Source organism: Phaseolus vulgaris, chromosome 2 (genome assembly GCF_000499845.2).
Source record: "Phaseolus vulgaris cultivar G19833 chromosome 2, P. vulgaris v2.0, whole genome shotgun sequence".
Classification (NCBI taxonomy): Eukaryota; Viridiplantae; Streptophyta; class Magnoliopsida; order Fabales; family Fabaceae; genus Phaseolus; species Phaseolus vulgaris.
In genome coordinates, this window is record NC_023758.2 from 12,365,350 (window position 1) to 12,376,451 (window position 11,102).

Below are 11,102 nucleotides of genomic sequence, written 5' to 3' on the forward strand. Positions count from 1 at the left end.
AAAAAATATAAAAAATAATAATAATTTATTTGAATAATATATTTTAATGATTTGAAAAAACTATTTTAGCAAATATACTAGAAAACGAAATTGAAATTCAAGACGATCTATTTGGTAGAATTTGAAACACAGTAGATATAGAATAGAGGGTGAGGAAAAATAGAAGTTTATATCAAAATCTATTATCTTATATTTTTACTTTTCCTAAATTAAACATCTTAGAATCTACTCTATCTCTCATTATTTCCATTCACAATATTTCTCTTATTTTATTACTTTTTTTTTATCCTTTTCATGTATTTATGTTACTCTACACTTGCTTACTTTCTTACTATCAAACTCATTAAAAAAATCATTTCTATTTTGTTTCTATTTAAGCAAATAGAAAAAGAATATTCTTTTTTCCCCTCTCCTCTTTTTTTTTTCCATGTTTCTTTTATATTAAAGAATTTAAAATTTCACTTAGCATTTTTTCAAAACTTGTTTTCTATTTATGTTCATTGCTTTCTTAAACCAAGTACACAACTTCTGGCTGTTTTTTTGCGATTACTTTAAAAGTTAAATTCCTAATAAGCCTGGCTTAAAATTATAACTAGCTTTTATTTATTGTGAATGATAATTAACTATCAAGTGGTAGAGAGAGGTCCTAAATAATTTATATATATATATAAATAAAATACGTATTATACGCAGTTTTGTTGTAGCATATTTAATTAACTTAAATTTAATCACGAGTGATATTTTTTGACCTAAAAGTGTGTTCTTTTTCCCAAAGTAATGATGGCAAGATTCATCAAATTTCCCTTGAGAAAAGAAAAATTATAAAGGCTGCATTCCCTTTTCTTTAAATATATTGGAAGTCCTTATCATATTTTGAATTTCTTATACACCTAACTTCTGTTCTACCAACCTAATCATTATCACATACAACATGTTAATATTAAACCTTAGGTAATCAATTTCTTCATTTATATATAACTTATGAAATGTGAAATATATAAGATTTTATCAACGATGAGATCAGTCAAGAGAAAGAAAAATAAATTAAAAAAAAAGCATTAGAAGGAGTTAAATGATAACACACCATTGCAGATAGGGACAAACTAAAATGAATAGAAAATTGAAGTTGAAGTTTTTTTTTTGACATTTCCCCCCATTTTATCCAACAGAAACCGTGTACTTGGAATAGTGAAGTTTCCAAATTGACAATAAAAATGTCTCCATCTTCAAAATTTCCATATTCTTTCGGGGAACTTGCTTTATCAAATTGATTCATAGTCATAATAATGATTGAACATTAAGATAAACAGTGGCTATAGTCACCATGGAACTAGATATCATTATTGGTTTGGTGAAGATTCATTAGGAAATCTTAAGGAGGGGTTTATTTGTCCCCAAACATAACCCATTTGTCCTAATTAAGAATTGGAATGATAATGACATTTGGCCTATCTTTTTGAAGAGAAAGCTTCCTCATTTCTCTCTCCTGTAATATAGCATTGCCACAAACAATTCAAGTGGTGACTGTAACATGTTCCTACAGTAACACTGTCATGAGTTTGATCTTGTGAATCACTTAGTGAGATATTTTCTACAAAAGTCCAAACAATGTCATACAAAATTAATTAATCAAACATGTGGCTAAAAATGTCGATTATGAGAAATGTTGGTGCTTGGAATCTCCACAAATTAATCATTAGTTTTTAGCAGAAAGAAACAAGAGGTTAAGAAGAATGTCACAGATGTTTGTTTGATGCATAAAAATTAAGAATTTGAAAGGAAAAAGAAAGAGTGATAAAAGGGGTGGTAGAGATCTAAATGTGATTCATATCCAGCACATATATGATAAAAACCTGAGCTTGAGGGGACCCATGTTGATGGTGTGATTGAGGAAAAAGGTACTAATATGAATGTTTGTGTCTCAACGCAGTGAGCTTTGATTTTCTCTACAAACACAGATTTGGATTGACTACACGCAATATACGGAGGTGGATAAAGATACTGAGAACTTTACATGAGTGTGTGAAACGACGTCAGATAAACGCCAAAAGAACAGTAGCAAGCAACAACGTAGATTTTGATCCACAATCGCTGCATTCTGTACCACTCTTCCACACGTTCGCCTAATTATCTTACGCCACGTGCCACAAGGGACCCCCACGCTCCTGCCAACTACAACAACTACCCTTACTGTACTCTATTATTTCTATTATTATTTTCTTAGAATCATCATAAGGATGAAAATTTTGACTTTTTTTTTATTGTTTTCATTTTTCGTGTTCTGTTTCTCTGGGGTAGCTTATTTATTGGTTTCATTATGATATGGGCGCAAAGAAAGTGGAAGGCTTTCTTGTAACTTCAACAAAAAGCCTCAGCCGGTAGCTTCTTCAACTGCTCCTTTTGTTTGCTCATTTTTCTTTTTCTAGTTTATGCTGTTTTCCTTATCATGGTGTCTATATGACAGAACTTTCTGGGGTGTTGGTCTTGTTGTTGTTGGTGGTGAGGGATCTGAGACAAAGGTGTTGATCATATGGGAGCGTGTGTTTCAACTCCACAAGGGTGCGTGGGAGGGAGGTTGAGCTCTTCCAAGAAGAAAACCAGGAAGAGGAGGAGAGAGGGACTCAGGAGAAAAGTTACTTCACGGTTGTGTAAGGGATCATTGGAGAAGGTTGATGGGGCAGGGTTGCCTGATTGTTCCTTTGCCAACCCCACTTTCCAAGGTTGATATTTTACTGCATCCTTTTTTTTTAATCTTTTGTTTGGTCTTCTGGGTTGCATTTCTGTGAAAGGATTATCTGGAGAGAAGGCTGCAAATGAGAGAGCAGACATATGTTTGGCGTTTTCTTTTGTTTTGAATTGCAATTTTTGTTGTTTGTTGGAAACTTAGAATTCTGTTGTGTTGAGTTTGCGAATCGTTTTGGTACTTTTCGGGTAGTTGGAGACTTGGAGTTTTGAACTTTGGGAAATGTTGTTGGTGAAGCTGGTCACTTTGCGTGTAAAGGATGGGTATAGGAAATCTGAAGTTGCGGCTGAAGCTAAGCGAAGAAATGGTTTATAGGAGGATGAAGTGTATGTTAATAATTGGTGCAAATTATTGTGATTTGCAACCAAAGCATTGTGAATATTTTTGTTTTTGTGACATACTTGCAGGCTTAGCTAAACTATTTCTATTTTCATTATGAAGGGAGGAGTTGAAATTTAATTTTGGGACTAGAACTAAGGATAAACGTAGTAAGACTTCAGCTGGAAAAGTGGTGTTGAAATTTGTGGGTAACAGTAATACCGATATGATGTCTATGCGTAGGTGGTTGAGCACAATCGTAGTTGGTGAGTTGTGCATTTATGATATGCCTCTACCCATTCCAGCTTCGCTTTTAGGCTTGATCAACGAGTTCATGAAACTAGCATTAGTTGCTGGAATTAGATCCATATTATTACTGACATGAGTACTTACAATTGCATGAGTTTTACTATTTGAAGCAAATTAATGTTAATTCTGAAAGGGGAACTGAATATACTTGTTAATTTCTGTCATTACGGATATCATTTCAGACCCAGGTCACCTTTATTGAAAAGTAATTCAATGGAATATTTCAGCTCTCTGGCCATGTTGATCTGTTTCTTCTATGGGTGATTGCTTATTTAGTTATTTTGATAAGCATACCATATAACATCTAGTTTATTACAGCTACTGCATAAACCATTTTTTTTCTTCTGAAATCCTGGCAAGCTTTAGTTTGGCTTTTATCATTGCTAACGTGTTTTTGGAATTTTAATGTGAGGCAACAGCAACAGGAAGTATAGAAGAGGCATGGTTTGATTCGGTTGCAGTATTTGACTCTGACTGTGATGATGATTACCAGAGTGTTCCTGATGGTATAATTTTCCGTTTTTAAATTTATTTATATTTTGCTTCCTACTTAGTGATTTTTAGATACTATTACCCTTAAAAATGATTATTAAGACAATTTATATCTGCAGATGTTGTATCTCTGAGTGGGATTGAAGGAGGGTCTGTATTAAGTTTTCCATCTTCAAGAAATGGCAACCATGGAGTTTCCACAGATCAAATTCAGAAACAGGAATTACAGGCAGGAAATTTTGCAAATATGTCTGAGGCTTCCAGAAGCTCAGGTGTTCAATATTCTGGTGTAGATGTCATTGATTCTCCCCGTGAGCCTGTGTTCCTTGATGAAATTTCCTCGGTTGACGCGAACTCCAACAAGGATGATGGACTTTTGGATAACTGTGGGATTCTTCCGAACAATTGTTTGCCATGTCTTGCATCTACCATTCCTTCCATTGAAAAGAGAAGATCATCAAGTTCTAGTCCTCCTAATGCAAGGAAGAAGACTCCTACAAAGGTTTCCTTTAAATGGAAAGAAGGACACGGGAATGCTACTCTATGTGAGTTGAAATTCTTGAAACAGTTTTCTTGTGACTCCATGGTTCATTTTATCTTAACATTAGTTTAAGTATCTTTTAAGAGTTTTTTGTGTCTAGCTAATAGCTGGAAGGAAGAACATTTATTTTTTTATATAGCGTGTAGAGTTAATTTGTAATTACATTGCAAAAGATAATTTAGTAAATTGCATTTTCCAGGAGAATGCATCTATCTTGTGATGCGATTTGAGAAAATACAATTGCTGTAATTCTTATTTTACGTTCCCTTTTCTTGTTTTCAGTCTCCTCAAAGAAACTTCTACAAAGACCAGTTGCAGGTTCTCAAGTACCCTTTTGTCCAATTGAGAAGAAAATGCTCGATTGTTGGTCACAAATTGACGCAGCCACTTTTAAAGTTCGAGGAGTAAATTATTTCAAGTAAGATTAAGATTTGTCTGTAGTTTGTTTGACAGTGCATGTTCACCCATGTGTTAATAAATGCATATATAGTTTTAAAGTTAAAATAAGATGTTTCAGACAAATAGTGTTTGACTTTGGTGTTGTTATGCAGGGATAAGAAAAAGGACTTCGCTCCTAATTATTCTGCATATTACCCATTTGGTGTAGATGTTTTCTTGTCTCCACGGAAAGTAGACCATATAGCTCGCTTTGTGGAACTTCCTGTTATGAGTTCCTCAGGGAAATTTCCTCCCATACTTGTTGTAAACGTTCAGGTACTCCTACATTGCTAAAATTTAGTTATACTTTATGCTATAATTGCTATTAATTGTTCTATTTCCAACAGGAATTTCTTGTAGGTCCATTCTAATACTTATCTTTTTGCCTTTAGTTAATATGGTATTGTCAACAGAACAATTTGTGGCTGCATATTCTTATACTTTTTTGTTTTGCGGAATTTAGGTTCCACTCTATCCTGCCACACTTTTTCAAGGAGAAACTGATGGTGAAGGAATGAGCATTGTTTTGTACTTTAAACTTTCGGAAAGTTACTCCAAGGAGCTTCCACTGTCTTTTCAAGAAAGCATCAGAGTAAGATGGAGCCTTCATGTGTCAATTAGTGCTCAATATTCCTGAGAGTGTGGTACACCCTGTTAAAATTGCTGTCATCTCTATATTTTCTTGGTTACTAAGATTATTGTCCACAAAATAAAAAGATTTCGAGTAATAATGTGATGTATTAGCTGTAAATCATGATCGTATAGCATAGAAGACCTACTAGTATTGAATGTTTAGTAGTGTTAAGTTAGATTTAATGTCTCCTTTTCAATTACCATATTGTTGCCTTTTTTGTCTGTTAATTTGAGGAAAACTCTATTACTTCTTTTTACTGACCTATGTGTAGCTGATGAAATAACATCCATCTATGTCGTTGTACAGAGATTGATGGACGATGAAGTTGAAAAGGTAAAGGGTTTTCCCGTAGATACAATTGCACCCTTCAGGGAAAGGTTGAAAATATTAGGCCGTGTTGTCAACTTGGAAGATCTTCATTTGAGTGCAGCAGAAAGGAAGCTTATGCAAGCTTACAATGAGAAACCTGTTCTTTCACGTCCCCAGCATGAGTTTTACACGGTTTGTCTCATTACCCATCCACTAAGACACTGATTATAATAAACCTGTTATAAGCACTCAACTTGATAATGGGCAACATAAAATCTTAAATGATCTTGAAGAATCAGAAAACCAAGCTCTTTTTACTTGCATAATTTCATTTAATCACCCCATTATTCCATTTGATAGCATCTTGAAGCTGAATATGACAGACAGAATCTGAACGTGACGTTCTATACATGCATACGTGTTATTATACTTTAATGATAAGGTGGTCCTGCTTGTGTCCACATTCATGTCATTGTGTGATTAGTGATGGCAGTTAGTGGCAGCATGATATGTCTTGAACTTTGTTTATCTAGCAGTTAATTCAGAATGGTCAATCACCGAGAAAACCAAAAATGCATATCATGAAATTAGGACTTTGTAAAAGTGAAAGCTGAAGTTCAAAGTTTTCCTGTGGGCTCCTTCTCATTGTTGATGTGTGTACTCTTTGGTTTCATCTTTATGGATTTCTTGTGTTTTCTGTATAGCTTTGCCTCGCAATTCAGTGGTGTCATTTCACTATAAAAGACAAGGGACCTCCACGTGCAGTACTTTAATGCGTGACATTTCCTTCCAATCACATAACCACTGATTCTTCTAACTATTTAATGAACAATGTTATTATTTGTACTGCAAATTTCACAACTCAGAAAAAGGAAAAGTAATAAGACATGGTAACATACAGTGTGATGTGAAGAAAGCTATGTACATATTTTTGTCTTGTTACGGATATATATTGTTTAGCAGACTCACATGATAAATTGTTTTATGAATAATACCTCCAATTGAATTATCTTTTTACAGGGTGAAAATTACTTTGAGATTGATTTGGATATGCATAGATTCAGTTATATATCAAGGAAAGGGTTTGAAGCTTTCCTAGAAAGATTAAAGATTTGCACTCTAGATGTTGGCCTCACAATTCAGGCAAGTGGTTTCTGTTGTGCCAAAATCTATTTTCTTCTCTCTGATACTAACATTGGTTTTTGTAACATTTGGTGTAACAGGGTAACAAACAAGAGGAGCTGCCAGAACATGTGTTATGTTGTATTAGATTAAATGGCATTGATTACTTGAATTACCAACAACTGGGGCTAACTCAGGATCCCCTCTGATATATAAATAGCATAAGCATTTGCAATCTCATAATTTATGATCAATGATGATAATTTGTAGAAGCGTTTCTTTCCCTGTATACTTTTTATTATTACATAAAATTCACTTACTGGTAAAACTCAGTTACATGTGAATTTTATCTGGTAATAAAAGTTTGAAGGAAACTGTTATGGGTTATTTTTGATGAATTACATAAACAACATAGGTGTGATTAAAGATGGCAACTTCAAATAGAAACATGGTCCTACCTATGGCTACTTATTCATTCGTTGAACAAAAAATGATTTATCATAAAGCAACATAAATGGAAACACGTGGGTTCTGATCAAATGTCCTTTTTATATTTATTTATGGAGGTGATTCCTGAATGTACAACTACCACAAGTGTAAAATGTACTGTGTTACGAATTGAACGTGTGCACAGTGATTGAAAGCAACTGGTGGTGGAAATGTTTGTGTTAGGGTTCAATAATATGAAGCATATTTAGGGTGTGTCAGACACATAACTCACCTAAGTGCTTTAATTGTCAAATGAGAATTTTAGGAGTAGTTTTCACTAAATTCTAATATGCACATACATTTGCATTGATTGTGTTTATTGTTAACATGTATAATTTAGTGTTTCTTACAATTAAAGTGTTTAGGGTTAGGGTTTACAAACTTCAATTGGGTTGTCAATTTTCATACATAAACTAATTATATTCATGATGATGTGACTCTAACTCATTTAATCAGTTTTTAGATAAAACAGACGCTTCACATAGGATAATAGTTAAGATTTGAATATATGTTTAATTTTTAAAAAATATATGATTTAAATATGTCTTTAAACAATGTATTTTTAGGTAAAATTAAATTTCGTCCTTATTAAGACGCTAGACTAATTATTTCTTTATACTTTGAAAAATCTTGAAAAAATCTTAGCAAATGACTCTAGCTTGTTTGTCATTTAATTCTAATTTTTTTTATATAAAATAAAAATAAATTATATTAAAAATATTAAAAGCATTTAAAAAGTATATTATAATTAATATTTTTTATATGACAAAAATATATTATAATAAATAATATATATAAACTCTTTTTATTTTAAGCTTGTGTATAAATTAATTTTAATTTATAAATAAGTTTATTTATTTTTCTTTCTAGAAGCTTTTGTGGCAAATTTATCTATACTTTCAAATTGATAAATGTAATCTAAATATAAACAAAAATATTAATTTATTTTTTTGTTGTTTTTCATGTGGACAGTTGTTTACCGTTGGATCTTACCAATACAACCCCTTATAATTTTTTATATTTTTTTCAAAACTTTCCAAAGTACAAGAAAACAATTAGTCTATAATTTTGATGGAGGAAGAATTTCAATTTTATCTAAGTAGAAAGACTAAAAACATATTTAAGTAAAAAAATATTGGTATTAAGATGAAGATAGAAATTTTAATACTCATTCAGTATTTTAGTGCTTAAACATAAAATTCCCTGAAAAAAAAGTGAAACTATTTTTACGAAACATCCCAACTCTATGTATTTGATAGCATCTAGCGCTAAAACCAATTGGGATTGGACTTGTCAATGATTTCCTTACATATTTACATCATATCATTTATGATTTAATTTATAAGTGTTTATGAATTAAATTAGAATATCATTGCATATTTACATCTTTAAATAACATAATCCAAAAATTGTAATCTTTCAATTCTTTTATTTTAATATTTTACACCTAATATAAAAATTATAAAAAAAACTGAAATAAATGACTTGAGAAAATTTGATGAAAATGTCAATTCAACCTCCCACAATGATAACAGTAATAATGAACTAGGGATAAGTCTATTGACTTAGTGTGTCATTCCTACTTAAAATTATCATGTCAATTTTAATTTGAAGTTTAAACAGTAATTTCACGAATCAAGTTCAAATAAATCAGGATATTTTTTTTATTATACTCATAAGGTGTCACCAATTATTGGTAATATCTTTCAACAATTTAAAACATTCTAAAAATTGATGGATATTAGACCTAGGTGTAATTGATATGTTTTGCATTTTTTTTTATCTGATTTATCTCTTATGTATTAAGTATATTCTCATGAACTTACTCATTGACCATCATCTGTCTGCTAATTTTTTTAGAAAGTGGTTTTAAAAAAAGTCAATTTAATTATGAGGTCTTTTAAAAAGTAAGTAAGTTGGTCATTTATGTTAAATTTCCATCAATGACATTAACTTGTGATGATGTGACAAACTTAAAGACATTATTATGCACACATATTTTCAGATGTAATCTAACACATTTCTCTTCCCTCTCTCCGTTCTTCCCCATTAAAACATGTTTTCACCTTCAACCCAACATCTAAAAACCCTCTCCCCTTCTCTCTCCCAACCACAACCCTCTCATCATCCTCATCAACAACCCAACGACGTTTGCAACTAGAGCGGTGGAACCACATTAGAGAAGGAACTTTATATGGGCGAAGAGTTGGTCACTACTTCGAACTCCGGTAATGAGGTCCGAGGTGGAGTTTTGTTGTCGAAGAAGAGGGGGTTTGAACCACAAATAACCCCTCCGAGGAAAAGATGAAGGAGAACTTGAAGACCTAAAAAAAATTTAGTGTTAAAAATACTTGGTAGTTATAATTTTTTAAATGTCAATAGTTTTTGTTTCAATTGTCAATCGTTAATAAAATTTCTCATCTTAATTATTTATTCATATATCAAATGATTACTTATTATTGTAACATGTGAATATAAAAATAATAAGCAAATCGAAAACAATGATTACTTACAATCCTATCGAATATTCATTGTATATATCTCACTTGCAAGTTGTAGTTAGAGGGACACATGATTGTTACAACTTATTTTAAACTTCAAAATAACTTTTATTTAATATTAATTATTTTTTCTAAAAAAACTAAATTTGTAAATAAAATGATGATCAAAATATTATAGAAATAGTTTAGTTGGAATAATATTTTAAAATAAAATATTATTGATATTATTTCTTAAAAATAAAAAAGAAAAAAAGTAGGTAAAAAGCCGATAATGAATTGAAGGTTCTTGAGCAGACAAATTATGAGGGAATTTTTTCAATGACACCTGGATTTGATCTAAATTCCAATGATTTTTAAGTTGCTAGCCAGTTTTTGCCAGTTTCCAGCAAGAATGGTAGCTGGAAACTTGGTTTGTGTTTGAAAACAATTGAGGAAGGATATATATTTTAGGTGATTGAGCTTAAATAACTGTGGCCTAAATTTCAAATCCTGAACACAACTCATTGAAATGAAGTGGTTTTATTTCTAGAAGAGTTGATGAAAATAAGAAAAGTGGTCACTGTAGAGAGAAATGAGCTACAAAATTTTAACACCAACACGACAAATGAAAAGAAACACAAGACTTTAATCAATCATGCTTTTTTTTCTTCCCCTAATCATCAAATTTGTGTTAATAGTTTCTCAAAGTGAAGTTGCTTTACTGAATATAGGCAAAAATGGGAATGACAAAAGTGTTTTGAAACTTCCTTTCAAGTGCTCTCAGGCTTTGATACTGATATTTTTGTCGAATTGAATGAAATTAAGGTAATAAGCATTCAGAATTTTTATTCTAATGTATGACCCTTATATTTTCTATATTTTTATTACCATTTAAGGTATCCTAAAATAGACATTTTATATGGAGTCGTGTTATTCATAGGGTTGTTGCTTCAACCAGCAGAAGAACTACATCTTGATTTGTAGATCTCAAACAAAGAAGACATTGGCTTTGTTTGCATCCGACTGAAAAGCCAATAAAATATACCTTTGTATGTATATAATTGTGAGGAAAGAAAAACAATAATTAATTGTGAAAAACAATGGAGGATTTAGGTATCAATAAGTTGTCAATATATTTTATTATGAAAAAATATTATCAAATTATTTGATTTGGGTAACCAATCCAACTAATTGGAAAGGTTTGGTAGAAGTTATTTGTTTTGTTGT

The 11,102-nt window shown here is 31.5% G+C and overlaps 1 protein-coding gene across 4 annotated transcripts; it reads left to right on the plus strand.

Annotated features, from left to right (window-relative positions):
• Positions 1-1,931: 1,931 nt before the first annotated feature.
• On the plus strand, positions 1,932-7,293 carry LOC137810704 (uncharacterized). Of its 4 annotated transcripts, XM_068612108.1 has the most exons (11): positions 1,932-2,192; positions 2,299-2,378; positions 2,465-2,720; positions 3,790-3,876; positions 3,982-4,407; positions 4,686-4,821; positions 4,955-5,117; positions 5,305-5,433; positions 5,782-5,976; positions 6,805-6,927; positions 7,008-7,293. In XM_068612108.1, the coding sequence occupies exons 3-11, from the start codon at positions 2,531-2,533 to the stop codon at positions 7,113-7,115; spliced, it is 1,557 nt and encodes a 518-aa protein (XP_068468209.1). In that variant the 5' UTR covers positions 1,932-2,192; positions 2,299-2,378; positions 2,465-2,530; the 3' UTR covers positions 7,116-7,293. The 4 variants fall into 4 exon arrangements, with proteins under 4 accessions (XP_068468209.1, XP_068468208.1, XP_068468211.1 ...); XM_068612107.1 differs by lacking the exon at positions 1,932-2,192 and having other exon boundaries at positions 2,200-2,378; XM_068612110.1 differs by lacking the exons at positions 1,932-2,192; positions 2,299-2,378; positions 2,465-2,720 and adding exons at positions 2,758-3,069; positions 3,185-3,327.
• The last annotated feature ends 3,809 nt before the right edge of the window (positions 7,294-11,102 follow it).

Coding starts and splice junctions, on each gene's coding strand:
- LOC137810704 (XM_068612108.1), top strand. CDS start 2,531: ATGGGAGCGTGTGTTTCAACTCCACAAGGGTGCGTGGGAGGGAGGTTG. Junction 4,822..4,954: donor CGAGGAGTAAATTATTTCAA/GTAAGATTAAGA, acceptor GTTGTTATGCAG/GGATAAGAAAAAGGACTTCG. Junction 6,928..7,007: donor ATGTTGGCCTCACAATTCAG/GCAAGTGGTTTC, acceptor TTGGTGTAACAG/GGTAACAAACAAGAGGAGCT.